General features: G+C 35.5%; 1 protein-coding gene across 2 annotated transcripts in view; it reads right to left on the reverse strand.

The window, feature by feature from the left end:
- HSF2 (heat shock transcription factor 2) overlaps positions 1–17347 on the reverse strand; it is a 30110-nt gene extending 12763 nt beyond the window's left edge. For both annotated transcript variants that reach the window (XM_031456234.2, XM_031456233.2), the window contains exons 1-5: positions 17175–17347; positions 5936–6044; positions 5650–5777; positions 4637–4761; positions 2572–2647 (exon numbers count right to left, since the gene is read on the reverse strand). In XM_031456234.2, the coding sequence (XP_031312094.1) occupies positions 2572–2647; positions 4637–4761; positions 5650–5777; positions 5936–6044; positions 17175–17267 (531 nt within the window). In that variant the 5' untranslated portion in view covers positions 17268–17347. The remainder of the gene's footprint in view (positions 1–2571; positions 2648–4636; positions 4762–5649; positions 5778–5935; positions 6045–17174) is intronic.
- Between the last annotated feature and the right edge of the window lie 2686 nt (positions 17348–20033).

Consider the following 20033-nt stretch of genomic DNA (forward strand, 5'->3'; position numbering starts at 1 on the left):
TATCTATCTATCTTCCCACCCACCTAACCATCTATTTATCTATCCAATATTCAGTTCAATTATTTGTCTTGGTGATAAGTACCAAGCATGTCTGGATACAGATCTCAAATTTTTACTTAAAATTCTTTCAAGATGATTATGATGCAAAAAAGAAGACTGATGTTTGACAAGACATTTTTCTTATCCCAGGTCATACAATTAGAGGCAAAAGAAATTGCAAGCTCTCACAGAATAGATCATCATATTTTCAAGTTAGAAAAAATTTATTGTCTAATTCTAGAAAAACTATTCTTGAAACATTAAACACCTGTCAAAGCTTCCTGCTGACAATAAGAGAAGCTGGTTTAATCTTCAAAATCTGATTAAATTTAGAAGAAAAAGTATTAAACAGATCAAGACATATAAACAATCCTTCATATTCTATGACAGTGTTTCTTAAAGTAAGGTCCATGGACCAGCAGCACTGGCCTAAGAGACTTTTAGACATGCAAATTCTCAGCCCTGCTCCAGACTTGCTGAATGTGAAATTCTGAGGATGGGGTCCAGCTATGTGTGTGTTTAGCAAGCCCTCCAGGTGATACTGATGTGAATGTGAGAACCACTGGTTTAGGGTATACCTTGAAATTATACTGACAACTACCTAAAAGAGCTTAAAAAGTGAGGGTCACATGGTAAAATATGAAAAGCTGTGTATCACTGAAAGGCTGTGAATAAAAGCCAAGTGACTGATGACTATACTCTTTGCAGAGGAATTTCTTGTACAAGCTTTGTGAAATGTAATTACATGATTAAAACAGACAACTGTCACTTGAAAATACATACTATATAGCTTTAACATTATACATTCTCCCCCAAAAGAGGCTACTAAATGGTATTCTTTGCAATCAATATGAATTTATCCATGGAAAAAAAATAATAGACATTTTAATTGAAGAGTTAGCACAGTTTATGAAAAGGTAATAGCCACTAAATTGCTTATTCAAAAGAAAATGTTCACAACTGACAAAAAGACAACATTTAACCTTGAAGACATCTATGAAACAGTTCAACTTCAATTATTTTTGTTAATTTACAAAAAAGCATTATGGGAAAATTCTAAAAACATTAATTGGTTGAATTTATAAGAACATTAATCACTGGTAACATTTCTCCTGAAATTTACTGTAACATTTCAGTTCTCTTTTGACACACTAGCATCATGTTGTAGAGTTTGTTCCCTGAAGGAGAAGATGAGGCATTTAACATCTACATCACTGAACTTCTGTACCTGACAAGTTGTGTAACAGATACCTCCCATATATTATTCCAATTAATCCAAGGACAAAGAGTAAATGGCAGAGTTAAAAACCAATTTCAGGAACAGAGCAAAAATTAGAATGCTAGCTTTCATGAAAAACTGACATGCTAAATAAGTATTTTGCCAGCTATCTTTGCTTTCAGGAAAAAAGAAAAACCCAACAAATTATAGAGTATTATAAGTTAATATTTAACCAAAACATTGTTTTCTGAAAGAGATCAACAGATTTTTAAAGATAAAGTACAGATTAAGGTACATCTATTATTTTAAATCAGGTATTCTTAAATAGGGCTTCAAGCTGGAATCAACTAAGGAAGTTTTGAAAATACATGTACTTGGACTAAACATTTAAAACTGAATCCTACATTCAACCTTCACTTGCATACTAATTTTTAAAAATCAGTATATTTATTTTGACTATAGGGCAAAGGCTGCAACTATCATTCATTGCTACATGCTAAGCCTGCTCCACTAGACCAAGATCCTTTCAGTCATAACCCTATTTTTAGCTAAAGCCCTCTGTGTAGGAACAAGATGAAGCCCTCCTACCCTCCCTCCCCTCAAAAAACCTGTTGCTTAAACTTAGAGTCCAGTTTACTCATGAGCAAAAAATAGTTGCCTTAATTATGTTTATCTTTCACCTCTTATTAACATATGAAAGCTGATATGAAAAGATTAAATCACAAAGACACAATGCAGCAGAGATTTCTGGTTCCCTCAGTAATTTTCAGCTCAGATACTAAAATCTAGGATTTATGTTACAGTACTACGTTAACTACTTTTAACATTTACTGCACAGACTAACAATGGTGTATGCTAATAACTTACTTTTTTGAACACATAATTTGATCAACTGATTTGAAAATATTAGTCATTTATCTTCTCAGACGGTATCTATGCCTTTTAGAATAAAAAATAGTAAAACAAAAACAACAAAAAATTCCACAGTCTGTCTTTTATAGTACATGTGAAGAAATTGGTAGCGTATTAATTATGCTCCTAAGAATGCAGTATATGAAAGTTGTTATATCAGGCAAAAGATATTACTAAAAGCTAACAAAACATTAGCTGGAAGTATGGGGTGACTATATTTAGCTAATAAGAAAGTTTTATTAAAAAGAATATATAACACTTGGCTTAATTTGTTTGATTCCATAATTTTACTTCTGTGTACCCAATGTATAAGAAACCAAGATCATTCACTGACTATTCAACAGAGTTTTTTCGGGATCATTAAACAAATGAAGGTTATAGTAATGGGAAAAAAAGCTTACCTTTCGAATAACTTGTTGTTGTTGTGCATGTTTTGCTCGTAATTCTGAAACCTCCTTCCAAAGGGACTCATTCTCACTATGTTACCATTTATTAAAAGACAGAATCAAAAAATTCAATCAGAAAAGCCAGCCTCAATATCTTTAATTAAGAATACCAGAGAATAGAACTAGTTTTTACTATATATCTTTATGAAACTAGGAAAACTTGGGTTCAATTACACGGAATGGCAAGTATCTTGACAGAACTCCAAAATCCTCCCTTCACAACTGTAGTATCTTTCACTCATGGCAATTTATACACAAAAACTTAAGACTCATGTCTACACTGAAACAGTAGTAGGCCATTTACTCCTCTGACAATCTGGTTCATTATTTCTTATTTAAAAAAAAAACTACCTTTTCAACTATGACTACCCTGTGAATTCAGGACTTGTGCTTAGGAAGAAATTCTTAAAGAGAAGTGAAATTTAACTAACACTTGCTATGCCAGGCAATATTCTAAGCATTTTATGTGTACTATTTAAACTTCTCTAAAACCTGTCAAGAAAGGAATTATTGTCTATTTTATAGAGGAAGAGACTGAGACTCAGAGAATTGAGAAGACTTACCCAATAAGACATAATACAATTTGGTCAGTGTTGATGTCGAACTTAAGTCTATCAGACTCTAAACTGTCTAAAGATCTGTCTCAAACACAAGCATATAAATGTTTGAGTTGTTTTCTTTAAGCATATTAAAAATGTGGGTTTTTTTAAAAAGCATATCCAATATGTAACTGACAAATTAATTATGTTCCCAGTAGTGAACAGTTTTTTCCCCTTCATTCACCATTTTTTACTGACATTGCAGCTATTAAATGCTAGCAGCAATGATAATTCTGAGAAGGCATGAAAGATAATTCATCTATTAAATGCTTTAATTTCTGCTCTTTTGTTAATTTCCACAAAAGCCATCTTCCTCAATCCAAACTATTACAAAAGGAACTGGATTTAAATATAGAGGGTATAGAAAATGAGACTTTCTTTAATACTCACTGAATAAATACTGTACTTTTTTGTGACTCAGCAATATAAAGATACTGTCATCTGCCTACTACAGGTAAGTAGGAGAATGGTTACCACTAAGATTTGTAGGATGAATTTGGGATCCCATTCCTTAAGGGCTAAACCTGAGATTCAAGAAATCGGGTTAAAGGGCACTTCAGCAGACACAAGATACATACAGTACATAAGTACTTCAATAAAACATGCAAAATGGACAAGCTTAAAATTAGGGCTTATTCAAAAAGGGAATAAAGTCTAAGGTTACTCTCTTAATGAAGATTCTTCAGTTAAGACTAGCCAAACAAATGCCCACATTTGAAATGGGAGAAACAATACATGAAACAACTACTCTTAAGACCTTGACATTTATTACAGTAAGAGAAAAATTCCAGCTACCTACTAAGAAGAGAAATACACGTCAACCCTATATACAAGCTGCTAGTGTGGCATTACGATAGTGGTTGGTGCCAAAAACTGTAGTAAAAAAAATAAAGCATCTTTCTGCAGATAAAGGCTTTGAGTAACACTTTCCCAAGTCTATGAAAAGTAAGTATCAAGTAGGGCAAGTCTCTTGTGTCCTTTTTCCCTTTTTTTTTTGTGTCCTACTTATTCATAGATAGGCCACGTAGAAAATGCCTTAAGAAACTGCTATTAAAAAAAAATGAATGTGTAACCTATGTGGTATTTTTTATGGCTTGTGTTATGTGTGTAAACATATGAAAGTCAACCTAAGTAAAATCATATATCCTACACCAACTTAATGCTCTATTATTTCATCAGTAAGATTTGTGCATTAAACTGTTTCGATTGCCTAGATTTATATATTCTCTCCACCTCCATCATGAAAATATAAAGTCTATAACTACATATAAAAAATTTTAAAAACTTGGAAAAATGGCATTTCATCTTGGCTTCAACAACGTAATCTAGGTACTTAAAGCACCAACCTCCAATCCTCAACACACACATACAGAGATACACCAACCCCCATATCAGGATTATATTTGGAAATAAGACTTCACCTTTTTAATTCAGAAAGCCTGGACTCAATAGTTTCTTGTTTTATTTGAACCTTCTGAGCGCTACTTATAATTTTTGTTAAATCTTCTTGACGAATTTTACTTTCTTCTGGTTTTGAAGATGAAACCTTTCAAAAAGCAAATTTAGGAAATTAATCAAATACTAAACACCATGATTATAATTCAAAGCTTCCCTGTTATAAGATGTTTTTGTAGCCTGTTCAGGAAGTGAGATCTAATTCCAAAAGGTCCAGGAAGAGAATAAACTTCATAGCTCAAAGAGAGAGGATAAGGAATAACCAGCTTATTTATTTATTTTTAATGTGGAAAAGTTTCCATGAGCAGGAACATCTTAAGGGCTTTTTTTTTTTTCACTTCCTTCTGCCAAACTCCCTGTAATTTCCCCAAGCCTCTCTATTATCACATTCCACGTTTAATTAAATTTATGTAGTAATTGCTGCACGCTAAGGCCATTTTCTTTCATGGTCCATAACTCTTTTATCCCTTTTATGGATTTAGTCAAAATATCTTACTTCAGCAAAATGTATCTTTCATTCAAAAACGTCTTATTAAATGCTTACTATTTATGTAAGGGACTTATTCTGGGCACTGGATATTCAACAGTGACTACATAAAAAGGTCCTCCAGGTAGCTGTTGTTCTAATAGGAGTTCACATTTTTTAAGCTAAATTAGAAGGAGTGAACCATTCCAATATAGACGACTCCTTATCCTAAGTCAGAATGTAAACATGTCCTTCCCTCTAAAAGGTATTTAATGACTGAGTCCTCAGTACAATTGAGTGCAAGAAAAAAAAATGAAAGAGGAAATAATTAAAGCTTTATTAGTCTAAGCCATCTCAACAAAGAACACCTGTGTATTTCTGCACATTTGTATTTTCAACAACTGAAATATAAGTCTTGGCCAAGTAAACTATATGGTAATGCCCTAATTAAATCACGTTAACAATAGCTTACCTTCCTTTTTTTAAAATTTTTTATTGATTTATAAAGCTTACCTTCCTTTTAATGTTCTCCAACAAGTCATCCTGGCCTTGTTTAAAATAAGGATGCTGAAATTCAACAGGACCATCTCGTTCCTGCTTCACAATTCCAGAGTCAATATGTACTACTTTACGAAAACCATCTGAAAAAGATTCAAAATTCAGATGAATAAAATAGACAAAAGTCAAAAATTAATGGTGCTTCTATGGACTATGTTTTCCTTTACCACCTTAATGGGGGAAAAATGGTTTAATCAGTGGCTGATGACAGTATTCCAAATAAATTGCTGTCCATACTCACACATATTCAGCTGCCTCACAAAGCTTGCCATGTTATTGTGCTTGAAGTATTTGGGAAGAATTTCTTTTGCAAATCTTTGTTCATCCAAAACCAGAAAACTTTGGCCATTCTGAAAAAAATTGAAAAAGTCAATTAGTTAAGAACCTATTACATTAGCTGATATATATAAACCCCCAAACTTGGCAGACCTTCCATGATACCTTCAGACCATCTTTTTATTCCTGTTAATAGCAACAAAAAACAAGCTGCAATTTAGTTCCAAATTGAGATTAAATTCCAAATTGCAATTAAGCTTTTTGACATTAATCTCAAAAGTTTAGGAATATGTCTCAAACCAAAAGCTGCAGCATACTCCATGGTAAAATATTAGAAGAATTTCCATTCTTCTACTCAAAAACAATAGAAAGAAATACAGCATGTAGCCAGCATAATTATTTAATTCTATCTTAAAGCCAATGCAATTAAAACAAAAATAAGATAAAATTTGAAAGGAAGCTTTATTTTATCAATAGACATAATTATATCTTTGTACAGTCAATTGAAAAACGAGAATTCAGGAAGGTAACTGGTTACCAATTAATATTTAAAGTCACTAGTGTTCTTTCATATAGAAAATAAACAATTTGAGACCTCCTACTAAAGTAATCAAAACAGCACCGTACTGTCATAAAAACAGACCATTCAATGGAACAGAATAAAGAACCCAGAAATAAGCCCTCATATACACAGTCCAAGTATTTTTCACAATGGTGCCAAGACAATTCAGTGGAGAAAGAACATTATTTTCAACAAACAATGCTGGAAAAACTTGATACTCACATGTAAAAGAATGAAGGTGACCCCTTACCTTACACCATATACAAAAATCAACTCAAAACAGATCAAAGGCCTAAATGTAAGGGTTAAAACTATAAAACTCTAAGAAAACATAAGGGGGAAAAGCTTCACAACAATGAATTTGGCAATAATTTCTTGTATAACACAAAAGAAGAGGCAACAAAAGCAAAAAGAGACAAATACGGCTTCCACAAACTTAAAAACTTTTGTGTAAAGAACACTACCAAGAGAGTGAAAGGGTAACCCACAGAATTGGAGAAAATATTTGCAAATTGTGTATCTAATAAGGGGTTAACATCCATAACATATTTTAAAAATTCCTACAATTCAACAACAACAAAACAAACCTCCTGATTATAATGGGCAAAGGGCTTGAATAGATATTTTTCCAAAAAAGACAGTAAAATGGCCAATAAACACCTGAGAAGATGCCTAGCATCACTAATCATTAGGGAAATGAAAACCAAAACCACAATGAGATGCCACTTCACTCATTAGGATGGCTATTTTTAAAAAACCCACACATAAAACAAAACAAAACAGAAAATAAATGTTGCTGAGGGTGCAGAGATGCTGGAATCCTGGTATACTGCTGGTGGGAATGTAAAATAGCTGTTGCTATGGAAAACAGTATAGTGGTTCCTCAGAAAATTAAACACTAAATTACCATATGTTCCCTACAATTTTCTCTCTCTCTCTCTCTCTCTCTCTTTCTCTTTCTCTCTCTCTCTCTCTCTCTCTCTCTCTCTCTCTATATATATATATATCCAAAAGAATTAAAAGCGGGGACTCAAAAAGACATCTGTATACACATGTTCATAGTAGCATTATTCACAATAGCAAAAAGGTGGAAGCACCCTAAATGTCACTGACAGAAGAGTGGATTAATAGAATGTGGTATATACATACAACAAACTATTATTCATCCTTAAATAGGAAGGAAATTCTGACACATGCTACAACACGGATAAACCTTGAAGACATTGTGCTAAGTGAAATAAACTAGTCACAAGCAGACAAATACTGTATGATTCTACTTATATTAGGTATTTAAAATACTCAACTTCATAGGGACAGAAAGTAGAATGGTTACTAGGGGCTAAGAAGAAGAGAACTGGAAGTTATTGTCTAATGAGTATGAAGTTTTGGTTTGGGAAAATGAAAAACATTCTGGAGATGGATGGTAGTGATGACTGCATAACAAGTGAATGTACTAAATGCCACTGAATTGTATACTTAAAAATGGTTAAAATGGTTAATTTTATGTTATGTATATTTTATACAAAAATTTAACGCTAAAATGGAATAAAAGATTCCAGTAAGAGAATAGTGTCAAGTACCTAAAAATAAATTTTATAAATATACTAGACCTTTAAGAAAATATTAACTAAAGAGGACAGATACTGCGTTGTAAAGCTGTCAAGTCTCCTTAAACTAACCAATACATTATTATTTTTCTCAATTAAAAAAAATTTTTGGAGATAAGTTGAAAAGATGCTGAAAAAACAAATATTAGGTACTAAAGTTCATTCACAAAAGTAATTATGTAACAAATGGGTAAGAAACTACTGAAAACAATGGGGAGAGAGGTGTTAACCCCATCCTACACAGATGATAGAATTAGAGTCTACAAGAGTTCAATACTAAAGAAGGGATAGTCAAACAGATGAATGGACAGACTAGAGAGATGAAACAGCAAATCTATTTGAGAACTGAACAGGTAATAAGGGCAGCATTCAGGGGGGAAAATCAGGAAGGAAAAGGATCAGTTAATAAACTTTTCATTTGGAAGGAAAAAACAAAAGCTCAATGCTAACTCTATGCTATCTCACTCTTTATTCCAAGTTTTGGAAGCATGACATAATAAACCAACAAGTCCATACAGGTAAAAATTAATACATTTATTCATGGAGATTGTTGGCTGCTAAACCTACCTTCAGATTCCTCTACTTTCTTTTTTAATTTTATTTTTAAAAACTGAAGTTGTATATATTTAAGGTGTACAGATTATTTAACATATGTTCACATATGCACAGTGCAATGACCACTACAGCCAAGCTAATTAACATAACACCTACAACAAACTAAAAAGCTTCTGCACATTAAAGGAAATAATCAATAGAATAAAAATATAACTTAATGGAATGGGAGAAAGATTTGCAAACATATATCTGATAAAAGATTAATATCCAAAACATACAGAGAACTCTCACAACTCAACAGCAAAAAGAACAAAATCCAATTAAAAAATGGGCAAAGGACCCAAATAAGGCATTTTTCCAAAGAAGACACATAAATGAGAAATAAGTATGTGAAAAAGTGCTCAACAAAACTAATTATCAGGGAAATTCAAATCCAAACCACAATGAGCTATCATCTCATATTTATGAGACTGGCTATTTTATTAAAAAAAAAAAAAACTAAAGATAACAACAAGTGTTGGTGAGGAAGTAGAGAAAAGAGAACCCCTGTAATACGATTATAGGGAATGTAAATTGATAATGTCATTATGGAAAATGGTATGAAGGTTCCTCAAAAAATTAAAAACAGAATTACCAGATGATCCAGCAACGCTCTTCTGGGTATATACACAAAGGAAATGAAATCAGTATCTCAAAGAGATATCTATGCTCCCCTGTTCACTGCAGCATTATTCACAAAAACTAAGACACAGAAACAACTTAAGTGTTTGTCAAAGAAAGAATGGATAAAGAAATTATGATATATACATCATAACACATACACAATGGAACATTATTCAGCCTTAAAAAAGAAAAAGATCCTGCTGTTTGCAACAACACGGATGATTCTCTAATTTCTTAGTAACAGAACAATTTTGTTTGATGCTGCAACTACATTTCTCAGTCTCCCTTACAAATAGAGGTGGCCAAATAACACACCTGGCAAATAATATATAAGCAGAATGGATTGAGTAGGGCTTCCACAAAAGCTTCTAATAGGGAAAAGAGTCAAAGTGTCAACCCCCTACATACCATATCCCTGCTTGGAACCTGGAGCCAATGGCTAGAGCTCCAGGACCCAAGTATGGCTGAAAAGACAAGAAGGTGACTGACTCAATATCTATAGATGTAAGAGAAAAACACATTTCTACTTTCAGCCACTGTTGTTTGGATTTCTATTACTAATGTCTGAACTTAAACTTAACTGGTAATAGAGATAAAAAAGTTCAATGAAGTTGAGGTACATTATTAACATAAAAAGTATTTCCAACATTTATGATAAATGATTAACTGTATTAATAAAATTTTCTAACTAATCAGTAAGATGAAAAACCCAATGTAAAATTTAGAAGAAGGCCAAGTCTCATTTATAATGAGAATAATTTATAATAGAATGTACAGGGATGGGGGATAGCTGGGGTCAATCCCCAGTACCTCCATTAAAAATCAGACAGTCAATCAAATTACCTACCCCTTTCCCCCATGCAAAAAAAGCAGCTTCCCTAGCATAACACAATGTACAGCAAAACAGATAATGATTTTCACTTTAAATATTAGATTGGCAAACATTTTAAAAGTTTTAACAACACTTTTGGTTATCAGGTAATAGCTATTAAAATTAAAAAATGCATACATCATCTTCTATCTTAAAAGAACTTTCCCTCTACCTTACTTCCCTCTCAATCTACCCACTCCATCTGTCCTTTCATTCACTGCAAAATTTAACAAATATTTTTAAGCCCCCTTCTCCAATTCAGGATTATCTACTTACTCTTACTAAAAACTAGTTTCAGCTTTTCTCACTCTACTGAAACTACTTTTTCTAAAATGTCAAATGCCAAATTCAACGCTCTCTTTTCAGTCCTCATCTTCTTACACCTCTCTGTGGCACTTCAGTTGGCACTACTGACAATTCCCTCCTGAAATGCTCTGCTCTTATGGCTTTGAAACTATACATTATTTGGTCTCCTATCTCTCATATATCCTTTTCAATGGTCTTCCACATATCAAGAGGTAGTGTGCTTTTTAGGTTTCTATTTTTGATCATGACACCTTTTACACTCTTTCCTTAGGCAATCTTATCCACACAGTGTATCTAATTACCGATTTTTATTATGTATAATGATTATCACATCTATGCCTCTGCCCCTGACCATCTCAAATTTCCCACTTGAATTTTCAATCATTAACATTTTTACACAATGTTCTTTAACTCACTATGTTCTCAACCTATTATTTATTTCAAACCCATCTTCCTACTCCCCCAAAGTCAACTTTTCATACATTCTCCATGGTAGCATGCCCCATCCCCTCTAAGTTAACCAATTAATTTTGATATCAATAACAAAAAGGCAAATTAAAACCTCTCAATTTTAACAGCTAGCTACTTAAAGGGGAAATACTTAAAAACATTCTCTTTAAAAATAAGAGAAAGGGATCCCACAATTGCTGCTTCTATTTGACACCACGAGGTCTTAACCACTGCAAGAAAAAGAAAAACTGAAAAGTACAAGGTTCTGAAAGTAACAACAAAACTGTCATATCCAGATGTTCATGGCTATAAACTTAGAAAACCCAACTAGCAACAGCTCGATTTATTTTTCATGAAAGGATACCGCTTAAACTATCCATAAATTCTAACAAACATGTGAGAGACCTAATCACAAAAATTATAAAACTTTATTAAACAACAAAATGAATTTGGAAATACGTCTTTCTCTTGGAAATAGCCAATATCATAAAGATATCTATTTCCCCTAATCTGATTTACAGTTTCAGTACAATTCTAATAAAAAATCCTAATAGTTTTTTTTTTTAATGGAACTTGGTTTTAAAACATAGATGGAAGAGCAAAGACCAAGAGGAGTCAAGGCATTCCTGAGGAATAGGATGCCCTCTCAAAAGAAAAACTTTTTATAGAGCTACAGTAATTAAGACATGTGATAACTGGACAAAAGGATAAATTATCCAATGGAACAGAATAAAGAACCCAGACAAAAAGCAACCATATCTATATATAATTCTGCTATAAGGCAGAGGCAGCTACACAAATCACTAGAGGAAGAATAAACTATTCAATAAAGGGGCTTAAAACAACTACATATTTATATGGAAAACAATGAAACTGGATCCCTTATACCACACACAAAAATTGATTCCAGGTGAATTAAAGACTTAGATATAAAATGCAAACTTTTAAAATTTTCAGAAGGAAAAAATAGAGATGGAAAAGTATTTTTCTCTCCTTGGGATAAGTAAGCAAAAGCATCCTGAAGAAACAAAACACATGAACCACAAAAAAGGCTGATATATTAAATTATACTAAAATTAAGAACTTCTATTCATCAAAAGAAAGTAAAAACAATAAACCACAACTGAGAGAAGGCATAGGCAACAGATACTTCCAAAAATACACAGAATATATAAGGAATTTCTACAAATAATAAAAGGCAAACCATCCAATACATCCAATAGAAAAATGGTCAAACAGGTCATAGAATAGGAAATACAAATGGCCAATAAATATGAAAAGGTGTCTGAACATATTAGTTATCAGGGATATATAACTTAAGACCTCATTGAGATTTTATCCACTAAACTGGCAAAAATTAAGAAGAATGAGAATATCAAGTTTTGAAGATCCGGATTAATGGAAAATCTCATGCATGGCTAACAGGAGTACAAGTTGGTTTGATTTCTTCAGAAAATAATTTTAACTACCTTGAGGTTGAACATTTCATACTTTATTTTCCAGAAATTCCACTCTTCAATGTAGGTATAATTACCTTAGAGACATTTTTGCTTATATACACACCAGAAGAGGTGTATAAGAATATTCATAACAGTGTCTGACACAGTTGATCATCTTTCTTGAACCACTTTCTTTCATTAATTTCTATGACTTCACTCGCTTGTTTTTCCTCCTTTCTCACTGCTCCTTCTCACTTTTGCTGGCTTTGTCTTGTCTTCATACCCTCTAAATATTGCAATACTCCATTTCAGTTCCTATCTTCATTTGTCTCCCTGGGTGATCTCATCCAGTTCCATGGATTTACCATTCACAAGCTTCAAACTCCACTTTGAATGCCAGAGTCTTGTATTATCTAAATATCCTATTCAACATTGCCATTTGAAGGTCTCAGAGTGTAGAAGTCATTCATGTGGCTCTCTTTTCTAGCACTGCACTTCACCACTTCCTCTGAAATAAGGTGTGGGCATAGGACCAAGTGTGGTCAATGAAATGTAAGAGAAACAAAAACATTTTCAAGAAATACTAGTGATCTGTTTGTAATGTCAAAGTTAATAAGGCCAAACAGAATCCCCACCTCCACGTCTCAAATCTTCCCCTATCTCAGCAAACAGTACCATCATCCATCCATGTAAATCTGTGAGGTTTAAGCAATACAACACAGAACTCTCCCTTCACATTTTATATGGGACAGAATGTCACTACTCTTTAGGATGCGAGAGTTGGCAGCTTTTCTTTAGGCCTTACCTATAAACACTGGCAAGTTTAAATCTTAGTAACAGTTGTTACTGCTCAAATTGGTACTCTTAGTCAAAAACATCCAAAATATTCTTACTAATAATCTTATACTTCAGCCCCATTACTTTAAAACACCCAAAATAGAAATCTGTTAAAAAAAAAATAGAAATCTGTTAACACTTTTTTAAACAACCAATCTATAATTTCTTAATGTTCACCAACCATTCCCTCTGAGCCTCTAGCTCATTCTCATGTATACAAATAAAAAAAATACTTGTCAATGAATCAATCAACTTTTCTGTAGGCCCATCTAAAGGGAATTTTACCCCTATTCTGGTACATTTGTGGCCGCCTTTCTTGTTTTCACTTAAGAATACTATAATAATGCAGTAACTGCTGGGAAGTTCAAAACGATACCTTAACATTGGGAAGTCTAAAGACCTACTGCTAAACTCATCCAAAACAGCTAGAAAACACTGGACAAATTCCGATTTTGCTTCCTTTCCCTCCTGTTTCCTGATTTGTTTCTTGTGATTTGAGGTGGATAGGGAAGTAGAGACTGCCAAAGGGCACAAAAAGGTGGAACAGATGGGTATGAAGCTTTTGGTGACAATCACTTCTTGGTCTTCTCAAGCAACCTGAAGAACTAAGACAAAGGTAATAATCTTTACAAAACAATGACTTTCCAGTTCTTTCCCTTTTTTTTTAAAACTTCTTCACTTCAACATACATTGAGTATCATATATCAGTAACAGTAAAGGCTGTTCCTCACTATCAATGGCCAGAACTTCCATTCAACTTCCACAACCTATCGTCCCTGAGTATCAAGTTTCCCCAGTTGCTTCAAAGCTAAACCTGTGCCCTCTGTTTAGAACTCTGTTACATTTAAAATAAAACAGCTTTAGGTTGTCCAATAGCACTATCTCTGTCGTCGATTCTGGTAACACACTGTCTATCAGAGCCAAAATAGCTATATAAAATTTTGAAGTTATAGGAAATGTATAAACAAACAAAAGAGTAAGAAAACATCAGGGAAATCTGGGGGATGTACACTATGTTTTAAAGACACTCTGGATTTAAAGCCATTTTATTATTTGAGTCTATAATAGTGTAATTTTGATTTTTCAGAATATATTTCTATAGTTAATGATGTGAATGGGGGTACTATTTCATTGTCATATTATAAATTTCAAGGAAAACTAAAGTTATATAAGTTTTCAGGAATATTAGGCCAAGCTTTTCAAATTGCAGCTGGTAAGAGTTTTCTTCCCTTGCCTTATACTCAAGCTAGAGGAGTAAATTATTTTCTACAAGTGAAAACAATTGCATAAAAGACTGCCTGGTTTCCAAAACATCTGCTACTTCTAAAAGGTCTTAATGTGATTTTTCACTCAGATAGTATAAATGGTAAATTACCTCAACAGAAGTCCAGCAAAACAAGTTTGAAGGAAACCAGAAACAACCATAAATAGCAACTTTTAAAAGATGAGAGTAAATTATTCTGGGTTTTCCACCTAACACCATTGTTCAATTAAAGTTTTACCTTTCATTGTTAACACCGTTTCGGGAAAAATCTCTGAGGGTATAAAACAGCTTCCCTAAGCAACTAAACTTAGCCCTAGACAACATTAATCCACAATTTTTTTTTTGAAATTTTTTTTTGTGGGGGGTAGGTAATTAGGTTTATTTATTTATCTATTTACAACTGTCCTCTGACTTGTGGAGGGGTAATATTTTGGCATAAAACTAAATATTGTGACAACCTGTATTAAGTGTAATGCCATTGATGGATGAATGATCTGGGAGGTCAGAATTCTGTTAGAGGCCCACCTCCAATAATGAATAGCTTTGTAATTATAGGTAAGTAATCTAACCTGTCTAAGCCTCATGTCCTCATCTATACAGTGATGAGACTAAACCAGATGACTTGAGATTCTTTTCAGGCATAATTCTACTTTTATCATTCCTACCAATTCCATTACATATTCCAGGGATTTCACTGCTTCATCAAACACTTATTAAGTACCTACTGTGTCCCTGGCACAGACACTGTTCCTGCCCTCACTGAGTTTACAATCTAATTGTCCCACTATGTATTAAAAAATGAGTAGCTAAAACATAAGCTTAGACTCAAACACGGGAAAAATGAGAATGACTATGAAGTGGCCTATTTGGCTTAGAATTCATAAAGTGATGCACTTAAGGATTAGTATAAAATTCTCCACATTTGATACTACCCATAAAATAAGAATATTACTAAAATATTTTGACTAATGAATTTATTAGCCCTGTCACCAATATAATACACCTTAATTAAAACCAATTACCAATATATTTAGGTAGGATTTCTAGGCAATAAAAACAAGGCCCACCCAAACCAAATAGGTATGATATAAAGACAGCTTAGGGAAGAGGAGACTCTCGGTCCAAACTCTTACATGCACAAGGCTGAGTAACAGCAGTCTGTGCTGATCCATCCTTGTCAACTTTTAATCCTTATGACCGATGAAAAAGCATGAGACATGTTTATTTTTAAGTGTATACTGGTGGCTGGCTTCCTTACTTTCACCCTTCTTTGTACAACTGTACAGAATTCATCAAATGTTTAATACACACCATCTAGCTGATGGTACTGACCTTCAAGAAAATAAGTCCTACAGGGAGATAAAGAAAATGAACAAATGATAGTAATATAAGGCAGAATATGGTGTTATAGTAGCCAAAACTTCATGTACTCAATATAGTGTTCTCTATTAAGTAAGATAAAAGTAAATAATAAAACTGAGGGTTCCTATAACAGGAAAGGAACAGAAAAGAAAGGGAGAAAGAGAAAACATTTACTTAGCACTTAACAGGCAGGTGCCAGGCACTGTGCAGGCAGTTTTCACTTACTCTCTCCCAGATCTCCAGAAGAGACAGCATCCCAAACAGATGATCATCTACAGTAAGAGAACTCCACCCCCTTCACAAAATTATTCCAAAAGCCTGAGTGTGTTTTAATGCAAACGCATTGTTTATGTAATAATTATTCTAATTAGATTAGTATTTCGAACTAGAGGGGGTCCTGGATCACCTAAGCAATCCATTCATGTTATGGACAATGACACCTGGGCCAGACAAGATACAGAACTTGACTATGGTCATCCTGTTTACTGGTCGAATTGGGATCAAACAAATAATCAAGGCATCTATATACAACAATGCCGGCAACTGTTTAGTGAAATTTAGTGATTGGTCTTAGCTCTTCGCTATATTACTGAATACCGTCTATTGGCACTTTTATTAAATAATCATAAAAATCCCTTTATGGAAATGGCTCAGAAACGCTAAAGAACAAGGCTTTCTAGATAACATTTTAAAACCTACCGACTGAGAAGCAGTAACCTGCGTCTGAATGTTTGCCTCCTTCCCTGACTGCTGTCCTCATAAAGCTCCCAGACACGAGGGGGGGGTGTGCCCGTTTTACGGACAAGAATCGGGTCGCTAAGGGAAAGACTACCTCAGATAAACCCCGCGCGCGTTGAAGATCCCGGCCGGGGCCGCCCGTGCCCTCGGCCAGTCGCAGCCCGCGAGCCGGGCGGGAGGACGGAGGATGAGTGTGCAGTAACGTGGCTCCCGCGCCCTCGGCTCGTCGGCCGCCCGCGCGGTTCCGAACGCCGCCCGGGCCGGACCGTTACGGGGTCTCCCGGGCCGCGGCGCCCCGCGCGGGCCGCCCCTCCCCCACCGCGGCCTCAGCCAGCGGCGCCGGCCGGGACCCCGCGGCTCCCCGCGCGAACAATACCAGGGGTCCCCCGCGAGGCCGCACGCCGAGGCCCCGCGCCACCCCGCCACCCCCGCGCCGCGGGCCTCGCAGAGAGCGTCGAGCCGCAGGCCGCGGGAGACAACCCCGCGGGAAAGAGCGAGAGAGGAGGAGGTTAGTCAGGGGGTTCGGAGGCCGCCGTGCCCTCACCCTTACCTGACTCCAGGTGATGAACTCGTTGGTGTGGGTTTCCTCCACAAGCGTCCACAGCTTGCTGAGGAAAGCCGGCACGTTCGAACTCTGTTTCATTGTTAACGAGGAGCAGGGATTCCAAATTCTACACCCGAACGCGGCGGTAGCAGCGGCGGCGGCGGCAGCTGCTCCCCGAGAACGCCCACAACGCAGGCGCAGCAGCTCCAGGGCCCCGCCCCCCGGGCCCGGCCAGGCGCGCAGTGAGGCGGGGTGGCCCGGCGGCCGCACGTGATGGACAAGTCTCCCCGCCCTGCCGGTGCGCACGGGTCCCGCGCCGGTCCCGTTCCCAGCCAATCCCAGGGGCCGACCGCGCGACAGAGAAAAACGATTGGATGTTGCAGACGTAGAGGGGTGGGAGCAAAAGGGGGCGCTGTCTTCTCATTCGCCTTTTATACTCGAGCTCTCACTGTAGTGGACCTTGGGCTTGGGGCACTGTGTTTGGTTGTTTCACGTGGAAACCACTTTGGGTGTTTGGGCTACGGCTGGAAAGCTGGAAGGCTGCAGAAAGTCCTCAGGGGCCTTTGAGTCATAAGTTTGGTAGGCGAAGTGTGGTTTGAGCCAGTCAGGGGGAAGAAGTATAATAATTCACAAATCGGGGAAAAAAACAGCTTTCAAGCATGATGTGCTAGGCCCCAAATGGTAACTGAAAAATAGTGAATAGTCCTTAAATCTTTGTTAGGAGAAAATGGTCGCTTTAAAATACATTTATCAAAAAGAGGAATTTTAATAATAATAATAACTACTCCTAAGCAAGTACTACTGTGAGCCGGTAATTGTCCTAGGTACCTTCCATGCTGTTTTTAATTCAACAAACATTGAATGCCCACCATATGCCCAGTAAAGAGAAATACTCTCACTGATTGTTCCTATAGGTACATTACAGGTATATTCTTAAAATAATTGTTCCGTAGGTCCTTTACAGATTTGGTATAGTAGAAAAATCGCACAGAGTCAGTACATCTGAGTTTAGATCCAGCTTCAAGGACACGTTAGTGGATATTAAATTACACTGGTCGTGTTTGTAATTTAGAACAATCTCTTAATCTTTCCCATCTCCCTATTGGGAATAAGACTGGCTCTTCACCCCTATAAAATAACATTAATAACATACTAGGTGTGAAAATACTTTGAAAATATAAAGGTTGTACAAAATTAAACTTTTTTTTTTTTGCAAAAGTCAGAATGTGAGTATAAGAATTTACAAACAAGTTAGAGATAATTAACACTATATGAAATTCAACATCGGATTGGTTTACTTATTGGGTACATGCAAAATAATACAATAAAAAATAAAATACACAATTTCCAATGAGCAAATGTTTATTGAATACTGAGAGGATAAGAGAAATAGTCTCACTGATTTTTCCTGTAGGTACATTACAGGTATATTCTTAAAATAATTGTTTAGCAATGATCTGTTCGCTGAAACAAAATCAGATGTTTGGCAAGAGACATCCGATGAATGAACTAATATCTGCTGACCAATTATATATGCCCAGGGATTTACATATATTATAGCACTGAATCCTCACCACAGCCCAATGTAGTAGGTCCTATTGTATCATTTTTCCAGTGAAAATTCTGAGGCTCAACAGTGAATTTACCTATATCACAGCTAGTAAATGAGAGAGGGTACTTATACCCAGGCTTTACTGAGTTCGAAAGCCCATGCTCTTTACATTGTATGATGTATCTCACTGTTTACAATGCTTGTATTCTAACCTAAGAAAGAAGATGAACACAATGATCAGCAATCATTGATATTTTAAAAATGTATGTCATAAAACAAGTACTGAAAAGTTTAGAAAGACAGCATTAAGTGAGTTAAGTGATAAGGGAAGACTTCCCAGAGGATGGGTACTTTAAGTTGGGTCTTGAAATATAAATGCATTTGTATGGTTAAAAGAAAGACAACACTGAGCAAAGATGGGAAGACTGACAGCATAGGAGGAAGTTTCTGAGTGGGTAATGTGGCCTACTTCTATGACATTGTATTATTTCCATCTAAAGAAAAATTAAAAACTGATGTGGTTAGATACATGCAGGAACTCCTCTTTGGACATTCAACCTATGCAGCCCTATGCTTAGCAGGACCCCGTACCTGGTTTAATGCTGTGCTGTCACCATTTTGAAATTCTTAATTTTTGAACAAAGGATTCTATTTTCATTTTGCATTGGGTCCCTCAAATTATGTAGCTGGTCTCCTTTCAATATATTATACTTACAGACGAGTGGTTCTTAAACTTAAGCATATATTCAATACACTCAGAGAGGGGAGACTGTCAATATAACAAATAAACACGTATCACTTATAATATTCATGAGGCCAGCTAAGGAGTTAAGTTACTAACCAGATAACCTGACGATGGCACCAAGAAATAGATGATGTGTATAAAATCAAATGCCTGGGATTGGATTTGGATCCATGTCTTTCGTAGTCTGAGGCATATCCTTCTGTCCTTTATACCAGTGTGCCTAAAGCTTTAGCCTGTGTCAAAATAGCCTGAGGGCTTCTGAAAAAAACATATTGCTGCTTCTTCCACCTGCTCCACTCAATTGATCTGAGAGTCAGCCTAAGAATTTGTATTTCTACCAGGTCCCTAGGTGATGCAGATGCTGCGGGCCCTGGAGCTACACTTTGAGAACCACTGGTATAGACGAAAAATTAGTAAACTGACTTTCCCTTGCTAACATTTACAGACTTGTTGCTACTCACCCTTCACCTCAACAGAATCCAGACTTGCCATAATCTAAACTACTGTGTTTTCTTTTTCTTTGAATATAATCCTCAATATTTATTGTAATTAATACACTTTTTGAAAG

Source organism: Camelus dromedarius, chromosome 6 (assembly GCF_036321535.1).
Source record: "Camelus dromedarius isolate mCamDro1 chromosome 6, mCamDro1.pat, whole genome shotgun sequence".
In the NCBI taxonomy this organism is placed as follows: Eukaryota; Metazoa; Chordata; class Mammalia; order Artiodactyla; family Camelidae; genus Camelus; species Camelus dromedarius.